At 52.2% G+C, this 16,438-nt stretch overlaps 1 protein-coding gene across 9 annotated transcripts in view; it reads left to right on the plus strand.

Annotated features, from left to right (window-relative positions):
* The first annotated feature begins 3,006 nt into the window (after window positions 1-3,006).
* FGFR1 (fibroblast growth factor receptor 1) overlaps window positions 3,007-16,438 on the plus strand; it is a 46,976-nt gene continuing 33,544 nt past the window's right edge. For 7 of the 9 annotated variants that reach the window (XM_032328750.1, XM_032328752.1, XM_032328751.1 and 4 more), the window contains exons 1-2: window positions 3,007-3,111; window positions 10,643-10,821. In XM_032328750.1, coding sequence (XP_032184641.1) covers window positions 10,731-10,821 — 91 coding nt within the window. In that variant the 5' untranslated portion in view covers window positions 3,007-3,111; window positions 10,643-10,730. Of the gene's footprint in view, window positions 3,112-3,161; window positions 3,426-10,642; window positions 10,822-16,438 lie in introns of those variants that run through there. The other 2 variants (XM_032328754.1, XM_032328755.1) reach the window with 2 other exon arrangements.

Consider the following 16,438-nt stretch of genomic DNA (forward strand, 5'->3'; position numbering starts at 1 on the left):
CCAGTCAGATTTCCTCCTCTGCTAATCTGGATTTGCTACTCTCATCAAATCCAAATACATATGGAACACCTCCTGAAGAGTGTCCTCAGCTAGGCAGATACAGAGATGAGTTCCTTGCCCTGGTACAGTCTGGAAACTAGTTAGAAAGAGAGAGTTAAAAAAAAAAAAAAAAAAAAAAAAAAAGGCTAGCAAAGTTAAGTATCAGATCAATGGGTTAGACCAGAAAGTCAGGAGAGTTGCAGGGACTGTCAGGGCTCGGAGAGCCAGGAAAGGCCTCTATAAGGGGGAAGCACAGGAGTTTCACCTTCTTTATGAGTCTTTAAATGAGCCTTTAAAATGAGGAAGGCCTGGGTGCCTTGGTGGCTTGATTGGTTAAGCATCAGACTCAATCTCAGCTCAGGTCTTAATCTCAGGGTTGTGAGGTCAAGCTCCAACCCCCCCACACCACACCCCCTCATTGAGCTCCACATTGGCGGTGGAACCTACTTTAAAGAAAAATGAGGAAAGGGGCACCTGGGCGGCTCAGTGGGTTAAGCCTCTGCCTTCAGCTCGGGTCATGATCTCAGGGTCCTGGGATCGAGCCCCGCATCAGGCTCTCTACTCAGCAGGGAGTCTGCCCCCCCCCCCCCCGCTTCCCCTGCCTGCCTCTCTGCCTACTTGTGATCTTCCTCTCTGTCAAATAAATAAATAAAATTAAAAAAATAAAAAAGAAAAAGAAAAATGAGGAAGGCCCAATGGGTGAGCAGCTTATATGGGAGGATAAACATATCCTGATCAGGAGCTATAAGGCTTAAAAATGAGGGGAATAGGCTTGCAGGGAGAATAACCCTATAAGCTGGCTGAAGTTCCTTGATTCTACAAATATATGACTTCCTGCTCTTTCTTTAGTTTTTATTTACTCAACCATTCAACAAATATTTATTAGATATTTACTCCAGTCAGTCACTAAATAGCTATTGAACTCCTACTATGTGAATGACACTGTGATGGTCACTATTCTTTTGCTTGCTGGTCAAATAAATAGCTTAGACCATTGCCTTAAATTTGAGGGGCAGAAGATTATCTCATTCAATATTCCAGCTTCTATCAGTTTGAGGGGTTGGTGGGGTGGCAATGAGGTAGAGGCCCTAAGTTCACTTACATAGTGACTTTTTTAAAAAGATTTTATTTATTTATTTGGGAGAGACAGAGAGCACAAGTGGGGGTTTGCAGAGGGAGATGGAGAGAACCCCAAGCAGACTCACCACTGACCACAGAGCCTGTTGTGGGACTTGATCATAGGACCCTGAAATCATGACCCTGAGCCGGAAGTCAGATGCTTAACCAACTAAGCCACCCAGGGGCCCCTCTATAGTGACTTCTATTTGTGCAATACTTCAGTGCACTGATATCCATTATTTTATTTGATTCTCTGGATAACCTTTTGAGGGAGTCTCAGCCAACTGGTGTGTGTGTGTATGGGGGGGGTGCGGGAATAGGTGAACAAGTCTTATTTTTTTTTCAGATGTAGGACTTGTCCAAAATCAAACAGTTCATAAGCAGGAGACTGGAATGGAGGTGTCTTTCATACCCTACCAATGGCTCCAACCTGGCACCCTGGGAACCTCAGAGAAAATACAAACTCTTGGCTCCTTCCTGGCACAGCCTGATTCCTTAGGTCTGAGCAGGTTCAAGAATTTGTATTTTTTTACAAGTTTCCCAGAGGACTCATTAGGGAGCCACTAGATTATAGTGGAAGGACCCAGAGGAAAGGGCATTTTAGCCACTTTTCCTCGGGTTCCTTTTCCTAGGGTTCTGATTAAGTTCCAAACCAACAGCATGCCCAACTCCCACCATTCACTCTTTGCTTCCTAAAATTCACTGCAGGCTGAAGACTTCTGGAGGCCCAGAATGGTGCTGCAGAATTCACAGGGTCCTGCTTCCCATAGACCACGAAACCTGAACTCTGTGGCTGGGGAACCGTGGGGTGGAAGAGTCTGAAGAGGGGGTAAACCTTCTCATGAATAAAAACAGCTTGTATTCATTGAGTGTTAACTATGTGGCAGCCCCTCCCTCCATCCTCAACTCTATATGAAAAGCACTATTATCCTCTTTTTCATAGACGAGCAAACTGAGATCTAGAGCGAGAAGAATCATTTCTCCAAGGCACAGTCAGTGCGACCCAAGGCCGGTGCTAGCACGTACAACCTCGGGACCACAGCGTCACCCCACCTCACCCCCCAAATGGCTGGGGTGTCTACGGCCTGAAATTCGGGCGCCCTCCTGGCAGGGGCACGCGCTCGCAGGGAGACCAGGCTGCAGGAAAGGAGCGCCAGAGCACCGCGCCGCTCAGCCGGCTCCCCCTTCTCGGGGGCCGCGGCCGGGAACTACAAGGCCCAGCAGGCAGCAGCAGGGGGAGGAGGAGGGGGGTGGGACTAGCGCGGGTGGGAGTGAGAGAGCGAGCCCTCGCGCCTCGCCGGCGCACAGCGCTCGGAGCGCTCCTGCGGGCAGTGGTGCGGCGGCCTGGAGGCGGGCGGCGGCGAGCGGGAGCCCGAACTGGTCCAGCCGCAGCGCGCGGAGGAACCCGGGCTGTGCCTGGAGCTGGGCGGCAACGTCCGGACTGGACCGAGACTCCGCTTAGCGCATTGCGGCGACCTCGCCTTCCCCGGCCGCGAGCGCGCGCCACCGCTGGAAAAGCCGCGGAGACCGAGGACTTTTGGCTGGTCCGAGGGGCGCCCACCAGGGCGCACCGTCCTAGTGCTGCAGTCGGGCACGCCGCGGTGCCGGGGCCCCCGCAGGGCGATGGAGCCGGGTCTGCGAGAAGCGTGAGGCGCCGCCGCCCGGTTCCGGAGAGGGGAGCCACAGGGTCTGGAGACCCCGGGCGGCGGACGGGAGCCCTCCCCCCGCCCCGCCTCCGGGGCACCAGCTTCGGCTCCATTGTTCCCGCCCGGGCTGGAGGCGCTGAGCACCGAGCGCCACCGGGAGTCGAGCGCCGGCTGCGGGGCTCTCGCGGCCCCGCCAGGACCCGAGCGGAGCCCGGGCGCGGCGGGCCGGAGCTGGGGACGCGGGCGCTTGCCCGCCCGCACGAGCCACGGCGGACTCTCCAGAAGCGGAACCGCAGCGTCGAGTGAGGTAAGAGCCGCGGCGCCCGCAGATCCGGGGCGGGCTTGGCGTCCCGAGCGGCCCCCGGCGCAGGAGCCTCCCGGCTGCGTGCTTCCCCGCCGCAGCCCAGTCGGGTCCGGCGCCTCCCTCCACTCGTTACCCGCCCCCCTCCACCTCCCAATTCCTTCCCCAGCGCTTTGCGCCCCCCTTTTGTCTCCCCTCCCAGCTCCCCGCTCGCGTCGCCTTCTGCGCCCCCTCCCCGCGCTCGTCCCGCCGCTCCTCCTGCAGCCCAACTTTTCCGCCAACTCGCGCCGGGGAGCTGGCGAGGCGGCGGCGGCTCCGCGGTGAGTCCTGGGAGGGACAGGGCCGGGGCGAAGGCGGCGGTGGTCCTCGGTGTCCTCGGACTGGGGAGGCTGGGCGGGAGTGGGCAGCGAGGTGGGGTGTGTGTGTGTGTGTGTGTGTTGCATTCCAGTCCATCTCTTTTTAGTCCACTACTGGGGACTCGCCCCAGTTTAGCAGGTAGCTTTGAGGACCCGGGGTATTTCTAAGTCCTTTCCACCTCGGGGAAAGTCTGGGGGCGAGATTGGGGGTGGGTGGATAGGGGCTTGAAGAGGGAAGGAAGTGGAGGGATAGGTTAGCTTCTCCTGGAATAGGTTTTAAGGAGGTGTCGTCACCAAATGGCCGAATCTGCTGTAGCGGAGAGCGAGAAAGGAATTCCCTTTTCCAGAGGGGGTTATCTTCTCCTTAGTCCATCTCCGAAAGGGTCGGAAGTTTGTGGAAGGGAGGGCGCCCAGCGGGTGATGTTAAGCCCCATTATGGGGTCGGGGGGAGGGGAACGTTCAGTTCCAATCTGGTTCTCGGAGGTGGGGGAAGGGATGAGGGTTTTGCCCGGTGCGGTTCACTCGGCAGCGCTGGATGTTGCTTCTCTGGCTCAGACCGTCTGCCCACCCCGCTCCCGCCTCCCGTTATGTTTGGGGCTGGGAAGAGAGGAGCGAACCGTCGTGTGTAGAGGAATTCCTTGACGTTGTGGATGGAGTTCATTTAACACATATCCTAAGAAGGCAGCCAGACAGCTTCGGGCGGGGGCGGGGGGTGGCGGTGGTGAGGCTTGCTTCTCCTTTCTGGGCCCAGAAGCTGTTGGCCCACCAAAAAAAATGACTGCGGTGTCTTTCTCCCCCAACACTTTTTTTTCCCCCATTTTCCAGATGTAGCAGCCGCATCTGGTTCCGTTTCACCCCACACCGCAGCCACATTAACATCCCATTCCCTCCCTTCCCCCTCACCCAAATTAAAACTGGGATTCTTCAACTTGTTCTTCCCACCTTCCTCTCTAACATTTTCTGAGACTTGGAGATGAGGCATTGGGATTTTGGGAGAAAAGAAACTTACCTTGGATCCCAAGTTATTTAGGATCTGATGGTGGCGGTGCTTTCTAGATTGTGCCAGAAAAAGGCGTCGTAGGAGATGGGGCCAACCGTTTTTTTTTGGGGGGGGTGGCACTTGCGAAGGAGTCATCTGCTGGAGATGGCCTCTTTGGCCATGGGTTTGGCCCGGAACTGGCCCTGACGGGAAGTTTCTGGAACGAAAGCATTGCTTTCTCCGTCCTTTCAGTGGTAGCTGGAGCAGCCGGAGCGTCTGACCCCGTCCCGGAGCCCGCCGTCGGGTGTCTGGCCGCCCGGTGGTGGCGTCACGCGTCCGTTTTCCACCCTCCCATGAGCGAGGGGCATGTGAGGGGGACGGATGCTGTTGCTGCCAGGGGCTCTCCCTGTGCGTTTTAAAGGAGTTTCGTGGGCTGCAGCCCTTGGAAACTAAAATGGGACATTTTACCTCTTAGCGGCTATAGGTTTGAAAGCGGGTGTTGGATTGTTGAGGGTTTGGTGGGTTTGGGGTGTGTGTGTGTGTGTGTGTGTGTGTTGTTTTGTTTCTGGTAATGTTCTTTGAAGTAGGCAAGCACCCTATGGTCCAAAGTTGCAAGAGGGTGGGAGAGTCAGTTGCTCTCACCCTCTCTTTTCCAGTCTCTTTCAAATTGAAAACACTTCTCTGGTTTCCTCCTTTGGGCGGTAGTTTTGGAGGCTGAAATGAAATCGCACTTTCTCTAGACATGGTAATTAAGGTGACTGTTTCCTCCGCAGATGTGCCCTGCCCTTTGCACCTCCGGACCAGTGCTTTTTTTGGAATCCCGTCTAAACTGTAGAACCTTAGCCTTGAGACTGTTTAGCAGAAAGTGGCCATTTTCCCTATTGGCCCAGGCTCCCGGTTTCCTCTCTGAGGCTTTAAAAGCTAAGTAGCAGGGTCCCGTGGGACGTGTCTCGGTCTGCCTAATTACCCCCAAGCCTGGGTCATCTCCCTTCCTTTCAGTGACCAAGGGAGAGCCATTGCCGACTGTCTGTCCTGACGGCCTGCCTCTCTGCTGACTTGTTTACATATTTCCCCCCAGTCTGTTGGGTGGGGCTCCAGGGCTGCCGCTGACCCCTAGAGGAGCCCAGGGTGTTTGGGGACAGGGAGGTTGCTGGGGCCTGGCTCCAGCTGCAATGGTTATGGACTGCATCAGTGACGAGCTCCTTGAAATATCTCTTGCGTTCAGTCTTAGTCATCACCAAGTGTCAGCTTTTTAATGAGGGCCATCCGGGTGGAGAGCATCTTGGACATGTGTTTCCACTGCGTGCTTTTACTACACCGGTCCAAATACCCATTTTGTAGGCATTTTCGCGAGTGGGATTTAGGCCAGAGTGGGCATCACTAATTTTGGTTCCAAAGTTAACAGTCTTGGGTGCTTCTTTTCCTTTGGCCTCTGGCCACGAAGGATGTTAGAAAGTTCAATAAAATAGCAAATGAAGCAAAAGCACAGGAGGAAATGGAGTTAGGAGCGTGGCAGATGCTGTTATTGTCCCACCTGTCCTGGAGATTAGAATCCATCCAGGCCTCCCTACGCCTCAGCTAGCTTTGGCCCTGTTGGACTCCAGATGGCAGGAAGAGCACGCTGAACATTGAGAGGCAGTCTTCAGCCATGGACACCCAAGGAAAACCCACGGGTTTTTACAGTTGTGTGCTTTGTGTTTGGGGTGTTGCCCTGAAAAAAAAAAAGGGGGGGGGGCTCCTAAAACAGGAGATTTGCTCCTGTTAGCATCCAGCTTCTCCGAACACACTCCTCTTTGCCTCCATTTTTAAATCTCTTTCATCAAAATGGCTGTTAGGGTAGAGCTTCCTGGAAAAGTTTGAGCCTGTTGCTGCTGGAGGTAAAGGAGGTAGAATTGATTCAAATGTCTTGTTCTGAAAAGGCCTCATCCCTTGAGATGAGTTTAATTTCCTCTTGGGAAATTTGTCTTGCATTTGCTTTCCCAAGAGCTTTGTCCAAGGGCTGAATGCACCAGGGGCTGGTGGGAGTCCAGATGTGGAGCTTTAGAGAAGATTCTGGTGTTTCCAGAGAGGATTTAGTACCAGACTTGGGCTAGGATATTTGCTTTCCCCCCTAAGGTTGAGTCTGTCTGAAGCAGAGATTTCTCTCCTCACCACCACTCCTTCTTACAATTAAAGAAGATATATTTGGTCCTCCCCACCCCGCCACCCAAGTAAATAGCTGTCGCCTGGGTGAACAACTCTGTGAAGAGGGTGATGGTCGTCCACCAGTCCATTTTGTCTTCAAAAGCAGTTTTCCCAGAGTATGGTGGAGCAGTTAGTGTTTCACTTACTATTATTAATCTTTGGTACACCTCACCCCAGGACATTTGGACACCCCTTCCTTTTTTTTTTTTTTTTTTTATAAAGACTTAAAATTTAAACATTAGTCTTATTCCTGTCCAAAGAAATGAATGTGTTGGTATTGACTTCCTCAGTTCTGAAGAATCAAAATGTTTAGAAGATGTCTCATTTGCAAGAGTATCTGTATCAGTTTCAATTGAATCAGCCTTTCTTTCATTCACTTGTCCACCCAGTTAACAAATGTGTCAGCATCTGCTGTGTACGGCGTGGGTGCTAAGTGTATTAGCAAAAGTTAGGCACCATCCCCACTTCTTAAGGAGCTTGTGATCCCATGGTGCTTTGGAAATTCAGAGGAATGAGATCCTCAGCAAGAAGGCTCAGACTTGTAGAAGAGAGAGCTTTTTTTAAATTAAATGAAATGTATTTACTTACTTATTTGGCGTGGGATTTAGAGACTAAGAGAGTTTGGCCCACTGAGGATGAAGGAAAGACAAAGGAGAGGGCAGAACATGGAGATTGCCTAAAGTCATGCTGTCCCATAGAAATCGAACACGAGTCACATGTAATCTTAGATTTTATAGTAGCCACGTTTGGAATTAAGTAAAAAGCAGGTGGGATTCACTTTTATTAATTGGTTGATATTTTACTTATTTTTTTATTTTTTAGATTTTATTTATTTATTTGACAGAGATCACAAGTAGTCAGAGGCAGGCAGAGAGAGAGGAGGAGGGGGGCTTGAGCCCAGGACCCTGGGATCATGACCTGAGCCAAAGGCAGAGGCTTTAACCCACTGCCCCAGGCGCCCCAGTCGGTTGATATTTTAATGATCTGTTTGATTTAGCCGCATATATCTAAAATGCTATCCTTTGAACATGTAACCAATATAAAAAATTGATGAGCTGCTTTACCTTCTTTGTTTCCACACCAAGTTTTCAAAGCCTGCAGTGTTATGTCCCATGTCTATCCCAGCCTGCTTTACATTAGCCACAATCTAGAGGCTCAGAATGGCTAGTGGCTACTGCCTGGGACCTCTAGAGTATAGGGTTTGAAGATGGGTAGTGAGAAATAACTTTGTAAAGATAGGAAGTTCGTGTCCTCCTGCCGCCCGTTACCAGAGCCTTCTGAGAGTGCTGTCAAGGAGTGACTCAAAGCACAATGTTTATAATTCTTACATGGATTAGCACTCAGAGAGGAGAGGGCAGGCACTTTCACCAGATGCTGCCCATTTGATCCTCATAACCACCTGTGTTGGTTCAGCAGCCATCCGCCTCCGACAAGGGGGAGAGCAGAGAGGTTGTGTGTCTGCACCTCTGTCCCCCACCCCCCCATCCTGAGGACCTCTGTACCCAGATGGAGTGGGGCTTCAAGGCCCCAGCAGGTCCCAGAGGCTGAGCATGAAGCCAGCTGCTTGGTCTCAGAGGAAGCTTCCGAGGACACCTGCAAGGCTATAGGTCACATCTGTCCAGCAGTGAAGGAAGGAGACTGTCCCTCTGGGGTTTTAAGAGTTCATTAATTAGTAGGAGGAGAAGAAGGTATAGTGAAGGAGAGGGTGGCAGTTCCAAGGGTCCCAGATAGAATGTGGTTTGGTGTCACTGTTTTCTCTAGGGTTGTGGAGTGGGGCATCTGCCCACAGACCTCATTCCAGGAGCCAGTGCTGGGAGGTTGGGCTTTCTTGAGATCCTTTGTTTTACAGATGCCGGCCTTGAGGCCCAGAGGGAAGGTGGGAAAGGGACTTCTGCACCCTTTTGGGGGGGTGGGATGGGAAATGAGCTGCAGAGAAGCAGTCCTGTTAGTTTGAAGTACAGTGCTAGCAGAGCCCAGAGAGGAGTTCTGCAGCCAGCCCACAGCCGTAAGGAAGTGGGAAGGCTTTTCTGGGGACAGAGTGGCTGAGCGGTGGTAGGGGCTGTTGGGCTGCTACAGTGAAAGCAAGCTTCATCACCTCGGGATGCTACACCTTTTCCCACTGGATACAGAAGATTTGTTCATTACCCTGGTGGTTCCTGTGGGACTGGGGTTCTTAGCTAGGTGCACCTTTCTGGTGCATCTTTGTTCTGGTGTATTTGGGGGACATGGTGAGATGTGGAATGTATCTTAGGGCTGTCCTCTATCAAGCATGGCGTCTATCCCAGGCCAGGGATCGTGCCGGCTCCTGTGTCCTAGCTGGCACATCTGTGATTGACCTCCAAGAGTCTTCTCTCAACCAGAGGAGTGAGGGTGCTCCCATCTCAGAGTGACCTTGGATCTGCCTGTGTCTCCTTGGTTTCTTTGTGGCACAGGGATGTTCTTTGGAGAAAAGAGCTTGTACTGGACAGAGCTGGATCCCATCACCTCCATTTGCTTCCTCGTGCCCTGCCCTTCAATGCTGAAAACGCGTGATGGGACTCCTGGTGCTTTTGCCTACCCGCTGCATGGCCTTGAGCAATGTGTTTGACCTCTGGCAGTCTCAGTTTCTCCACTGCCTAAAGGGGAATAATTATTCCTATGCCCACAAGGCTAGAGCAAGGAAGAAATGAAATTTTTTAAGTATAAATTTTTGCGAGTACCTGCTTGACGCATAGTAGGTATTCAGTAAATGCTCTGTCTCTTCGAGTCCCTTCCCTAAATTTAGAAAATTGACAGAGAAATGCTTATTTCTCCTGTGATTTGAAGTCATTAAAAAATGTTAGTAGAGACTTGGGATGGAGCCCACAGGGCCACATGTGTACTCCTGCTGGCAAGTGCATATGAATGAAGCCAAGAATCTGGGGGGTTTTCTGCCAACCGGGGCTGACTCACTCTTGGGGACTGACTCACGAGGGGCCCTGTCTGGCTCCAGGGAGGCAGGGCCAAAGCACCACATTAGGGCATGTTCCGGGGAGGTAGAGTCTCTAAATATCGTGGACGGTTCCCTGGAGCATTTAGGACAAAAACCACCTGGAAGGAAGATGGAGATGTCACCCTACATAGCCCAAACAGGGCCCCAGAAGCTTTACCACTTGTGCATAGCAGCAACGGTGTTGTTCCTTAAGACCCTCGGGGGTTATTTTAAATGTTCTTCCCACCCCAAACCTGAGAAGGGTAAAGGGCTAAAGTGGGTGCTTTTTTGGGTGGGCCCTGGTAAGGACCTTTGATTTTTCAGTATGACCTTTTTGGCCCTACTTCTAGATCCATTTCTGCTGGACATTAGCTGTCACCTTTCAGCGTTGGAGAGGAGGGCTGTGTCCATTTCATGGATGCATGTACCCTAAGGTCCTTTATAACTTGGAGAGAGTTGTGTTCTATCTGCATGGGAAGTTGATAGGACCAGAGGTCCCCATGATGCGTGTAGTTTTAGAGACCAAAAGAGAGAACCCAAGAGACCACTTACTTCAGCTTCCTGGCTGCATAGGTCTGGAGAGGGTCAGTCAGCAGGCTACCTGGCTCCTGTTTCCCAGTCCTTGGTTTGTTCCAGAATTCTTCACCTTCTCTACCCCTCACTTGCTCTAGAGGAAGTGCAGTCTGTCCTGGGAGAGACACCAGCCCACTCAGGCCTCCTGCAGCACCCCCATGCTCTGGAGCACTTGCCCAGCGCACACACGATTGCAGGGCTTTTTCCTTGGAGGACTTCGTGATACTTTTCCCACCAAGGCTTGCTTGTTGCCCATGCTCAGGTAGTCGTTTAGAGCTGAAGCACTGTTTTGTCTAATGAAGGCCTATAACCCCGAATACAGTATTGGGGCAGGACCACAGTTCTCTTCGTGGTGCCTTAAGAAGTAAGTTACTGCTTTGAGCGCCCTTCTGGACAAGGTGACTATGTGACATGCCTTCCTTCACTTCTTTTTCTCCTTGCCTTCCCACCTCCCATGGGAACCTTCCTAACCTGTTGGTGGTTTCTTTTCCCCAGAGTCAGCTTGAAAAGGAGGATCAAGCTCAAGACGGTGTCTCCATGGAGATGTGGAGCCTGGTCACCAACCTCTAACAGCAGCACTGGGATGTGGAGCTGGAAGTGCCTCCTCTTCTGGGCTGTGCTGGTCACAGCCACACTCTGCACTGCCAGGCCGGCCCCGACCTTGCCTGAACAAGGTAAGGCATGGGTGGAGGGGTCCCTCTGGACTCCGGGCCTCAGAAACACAGCCGGCTAGGACAGAGGTGATGTGTTGACGGGGGAGATTCCGGCCCAGGTAGAGCAAAGGGCTCCTTTTTGTAGGAGAGACTTCCACAGTTCCTGGGCTGGTTTGGGCCTGCCTAGAAACATACCCAGCTCCAGCAGGGGTTGGGGTTACAAAGGCTAGTGACAGCCACTTGCCAGAGGTGACATGCTTAGGATGGGTTTATGCTTTTCTCTTCCTGAAAAAGAACTGATGGGGACCCAAGAGCTGGCTCTCTCAACTTGATGATCTATAAAATGGGGCACAAGGGACCTATGAGTTTGTTTAGAACCTGAATCAGAGGATATTGAAGGATGTGGGAGCTTGGTAAACACCTGTGGCTTCTAGAAAATTGTTCCAAAGATCCATCTTCTGTGAGGGCAGGCAGTCATGGCCGAGGGCCTGCCATTTTTCCTTCCTGGACCATATTCGACCACGTCTGTTTGGAGGCCTGTGGGGCAGTTTGCTTTGGAGATGCACCACTGGAGGGATGTTGAAGAGATGGAGAGCCAAGGAGCATTATGGTGCATGGACACTGCTGGAGAGCCATGGCTTGTTGGAAATTCAGAGATGACTACTAATGGGAAGGACCTGCCTATGGGATTTACTGGAGTTGTGAAAATACTTCATGGAAATTACAGGTGCAACGCACTTTCAGGGGTCTGAGAATGCTCTGTGAGAACTGACTGCTGCCAGAGGGTCCTGTAGCTTGTGACTCAGCGGCTGATCACATCAGTCTAGAAGGTTGGCAGGCAGCGGGCGAGAGACAGGTGTGCACGTGATGTAGTCGCTGAGCAGAAAAGGCCATCGGTCTCAGCTGTCAGGGCCCGCTGGAGTAATAAATCATGAGTGAGCATATTTGTCCCCTCACAGAGTGGTAGGGAGGGCACACGGGACTTTCTGGAAGGTGCACTTGACTGGAGCAAGCAGATTGCTAGTGCATTCAATAACAGAACTGAACGTTAGACCTGAGCTAGAACATGCCGGAGACCCAAAGTGGGAGAGATCATCTCTGCCCACAGGGAGTCTGTTGTCAGGGAGACAGATGCAGAGGGAACCAAATGCAAGGTAGACCCTGTTTAAGCTTCACAGTGGAGTCGTAACACAATGGGAACACAGAGGAAAAGGTGAGAGCCGCTGACATGGGTCAAGAGGGGTAGGTGGGGGTTTGTTTGGAAGCGGGGAATGAAGTGCATTCCAAGTGGACTGACATGCATAAGGGGACTGAGGCTGCATGTATCAGGTGTGTACAGAACCGACTTGCCTGGTGAGCAGGTGGTGGTGGGAAGTAACACCTAGAGAAACTGGGCTTTTTGAGTATGGAGGGCCTTGACACCCTACTGAGGAAGCTGTACTGGAATCTCAGAAGGTTCTGCGCAGGTAATGATGTGATCAAGCTTTCAGAAAATTAACCTGGCAGTTGAACTTGGATGAATGGGAGGAAGGCATCTGTGTTTGAATCCTGCTCAGCCATTTCATATCTGCATTACTTGCTTTGATGCATGACTCAAGCGCCCTGAGCCTTCATTTGCTCAGCTTTAAAATGGGTACAATAATAAAGCATGAAATGAGGTCATTCAGATAAAGCAGCTGCAGGTGAAGTTTAGGTAGTGAGGACGGCTGCTCCCACAGCTGCTGGATAGACTTTTTGTTTTGTTTTGTTTTTGTTTATTTGTTTGTTTTAAAGATTTTATTTACTTATTTGACACAGAGAGAGATCACAAGTAGGCAGAGAGGCAGGCAGAAAGAGAGGGGGAAGCAGGCTCCCCGCTGAGCAGAGAGCCCGATGTGGGACTCAATCCCAGGACCCTGGGATCATGACCAGAGCCAAAGGCAGAGGCTTTAACCCACTGAGCCACCCAGGTGCCCCTCGACGTTTGTTTTGAATGTCCAGCTACTGGGGGGAACCAGGGCGTGCGGCGTGAGTTTGTGAAGGAAGGAAAAACTAGCAGACTCTATAGAAATAGAATCTATGCATTTCCGTAGGTTGGCTTTCAACTCCGGGAGACTCTAGCGACAGAATAACATGAGAGTCAAAGGACAGGAGGTTTGTGAGGAATAGAGATTTGGATCAGCCACAGTGTAGAGGGTAACAAGGGAGTCCAGGAAGCCAGGAGGGCTTGGATGAAGTTTGAGAATATGAATTTCCAATGGGCCCTTCAAGTATTTTTTTTTTTTAAACACTTTCTCTAAAAGGCCCTTTTGCGCCTGAGACCCGAAGGGTGGAGAAAGTGAATGGTGTGGGTCTCAGGCCTGGGCACCTGTACTCAGGAAGGGGATGGCCAGGGGTACAAGTATAGGAATTTTAGGGTGGGGTGAGTGAGGGTCCCAGAAGTTGCTGGTCGTGGATCCAGACTTAGAAAGGAAGGCCAGGCAGTGATGGAGGGTGGAACCAGGGGGCTGAGGGTCTTGAGGCGGAGGAGGCACAGGCCAGGAAGGGCAGGGAGGGGGCAGGGGAGGTGGAGGGGGCTGTTAGGAGGCTCTGCTGCAGTGAAGACTAAAGTTAGACCACTGTTTGTTTTTTTTTTAAATCAACTTAGGTATAATTTACATTACAGTTTTTAAGGGTACGGTTCAGTGTGTTCTGATGTCCTGTCAGTACTACCCCAGTCAAGACCGTGAACATTTTTGTCACCCCCCCACCCCCAGCACTTGACCGTGTCGAACACGGTCTACTTTTGGTCACTATAGCTTGACCTCTAGAAGAGGTTTGCCTCTTCTAGAATTTCATATGATGGCATTACATGGCGAATGTGTAGCCATTCCCCTGTGGATGGCATTTGGGTTAATGGTTTTGGTTATTATTAATAAAACTCCTGTGAACATCTGTGTGTAAGTCTGGTGTGGGCCTAAGGTTTGCTTGATTGCCTTGGTTTTGATTTTGCCACCATTTGTCACTGTTGACTTGGGAAGGTTCCTCTGTGTAGAACATACACAAAATGACAGTAATGAGCTCTGCCCCCAGGATCCTTGTGACTGTCAAGTAAGAGTGTATGCAAGGCTCTTAGAACAGTGGCCGGCCCGTGGGCTGTGAGCGATAAAGGGTGGTTGTGGGTCCTTTGTCCTGGGACCACACAGAAGACACCACATGGTGAGGGCCTTGCTGTTCCTGGGTGGCATGGGATGCCTTAGGACGCAGATGTGGAAATCTGCACAGTCCCCATCTTGGTGCCGGGCGGCCCTTCACGGGGTTTATCCCTCTGGAGCTTTGTGATGGCAAAATCCATGCCCCACAGTCTTCAGAGAACTGCTGGGAAGTCAGAAGGGAAAAATCTGCCTCCATGCTTTATAAACCATAAGGTACCTCACAGATGTAAATTCTCACCATATAGTCTTGGCCCTGCTGATTATTAAATAATAATGCTGCTGCTGTCCTTAGAAAAGACTGTAATCTGTGTCTAAGGGGTTTGTCCAAAAGTTTAAACCCAAAACTCGGCTCCCACAGAGAGCTTTTCCCCCTTTAGAAAGGCCTTGCTGTGGGAGAGAGAGAGAGAGAGAGAGAGAGTGTGTGTGTGTGTGTGTGTGTGTGTGTGTAGGGAGCCCCTCCCCCCAGTCTGCAAATGCTCCTGAGGGAGTGGGGAGGGCCTGGAGTTTCTGGCTGTCCTTGGAAAGTTGATTTAATAAGGGTTCCAGGAAAACCAGCCTCCCTCTGTCCCGCCCTCTCCTTTCCTTTCTCTAGTTTGGGATCTTAAAGAGGCGAAGCTTGTTTCAGATCAAGTCTCCAGGGGAAGGGGAGGGAGTTGTATGGATGGACAGAACCTGGGTCACGGGCGGAGGGGCAGAAGATAAGCACTAGCTTGGAAGACCTTTTCCACTTGAGGAGGGTTGTGTCTGTGTATCTTTCTCTCCTTTAGAATAAGACTGGGAAAAGCGAGTGGGTGAGTCCAAAACTGGCTGTTAGGCTGCCTCTTGCAGTTGGGGGTGGGAGTCCTGAAACATGGGTTAAACACCCCAGACCCCCTTGGTCAAGGGGGGCAGTATGAGACTTGCAGTCTCAAAATACTTGCCTACACACTCGGAAACCTGCAACTAATAAGCGATTTAATGGGCTGGGGTTTTTACAGCTCCTCCCACCTACCCAGATTTGAAGGAGTCTGGTGGCTAGGCGAAGGGGGAGAGGTTAGACTTAATGGAAAAGCCGCACGTTTCCATTTCTGGCTGCAAGCCCCCTCGATGTTGATGCCGGGAGCCACAAAGCAAGGCTTTGTCTGTGTTCCACAGAGACCTGTGCCTGTGGGGGAGAAGCTCCAAGCACTGCCAGAGACGTGGCCCTGGCTTCAGGTGGTAGGGCCCCGGCTGCCCCAGGCCACCCCCCATTGGGTCCCACAGTGGTCTTGGGCCCCAAGGGGTATGCATTTCAGCCTGGGTGCAGGGGCTACAAGTAGGCAGCAGAGGGTATCCCAGTACTGGCCCCAGGCTGCAGCGACCCATGTGGCCGGTGGCTGCCCCAGGACCCACATCCAGGGGCGTTCCTCCACCCCATCTGCCCCCAACATAATTTCTTCTTGTGAAAAGAACCTGTTTACGTCGAATGCACACTGGATGTTCAAGAGGAGTTTCTACGCGAGTGATGTCCAGTGACCCACTTGGGGACAAGGGTGGAGGGTTGTAGGTCAGAGGAAGGCACCTTACCCACCAGGTCTCCCCAGAGGATCCGCTCTGCCCCACATTCTCTTCCCCAAGACTGGAGGCTAGAGTGCTTTTGGAAGGATGCGCTTGCCAGTGTTCCCAGAGCTGAGCTGAGCTGGGGTGGGGGTAGGGCGGACTCAGTGTTCCTGGGCTTATGGGAGAACACGAAGGAGGAGTGCTCACGTGTCCCACTTGACCACGCTGGGCAAGTGCAACGAAGCCACTCCAGGGCTGTGTTCTTGGCTCTGGCTTCGGCATTGCTACACTATTAGCTTCACTGATTTTCCACTCTGACTTTGCCAGCCAGCTCCCCTAAGTCAGGGAGGAGGAATTTCTCAGGGAAGAACAAATGGCTGTCCAGAGCCCTGCTGTGGGTGGGGGAGGGGAGGGAGCCCAGACAAAGAACCAGGCCCGGATTTTGTCACCTGGTTTCTGGGACTACCTGGAGGCCGTGGGCAGGAACCGCAGAGAGAGTACTAGGGATTCCTCTGGAGTCTGTGGCCCCAGCCTGTGGGTGGGTCAGCAAGGCTCGGCCAGGGTGCTGGCTCCCAGGCAGGCAGAAGCAGTGAGTGATGGCTTATGTCTGGGGCAGTGATGGATGGCCTTGGGAGAAGTGAGTTCTGGGGAGTCATTATCCGGGAGGGTGAGGTCCAGGGTCAGAGAGCCTGACCAGCAGCTGCGCCCTGTTTTCACAGTGCCTTGTTCCTCCGGGACCGCTGGGGGCTCCCAGCTCACCCTGTGGACACCACCTTTGCCTCTTGCTTCCTTCCCCAAAGCCTGGAAGTGAGACCGCTGTGTCCCTGCTGACTGGGGAAAGTCCAGCTGCTCTGGCGTTCCCGGTCTCCCGAGTTCAGCTGCCTGGCGCTCCCGGTCTCCCGAGTTCAGCTGCCCAAGCCTCACTATTCACTCTGGAAAGATGGCTC

The sequence above is a fragment of the Mustela erminea genome, chromosome 21 (assembly GCF_009829155.1).
Source record: "Mustela erminea isolate mMusErm1 chromosome 21, mMusErm1.Pri, whole genome shotgun sequence".
Lineage (NCBI taxonomy): Eukaryota > Metazoa > Chordata > Mammalia > Carnivora > Mustelidae > Mustela > Mustela erminea.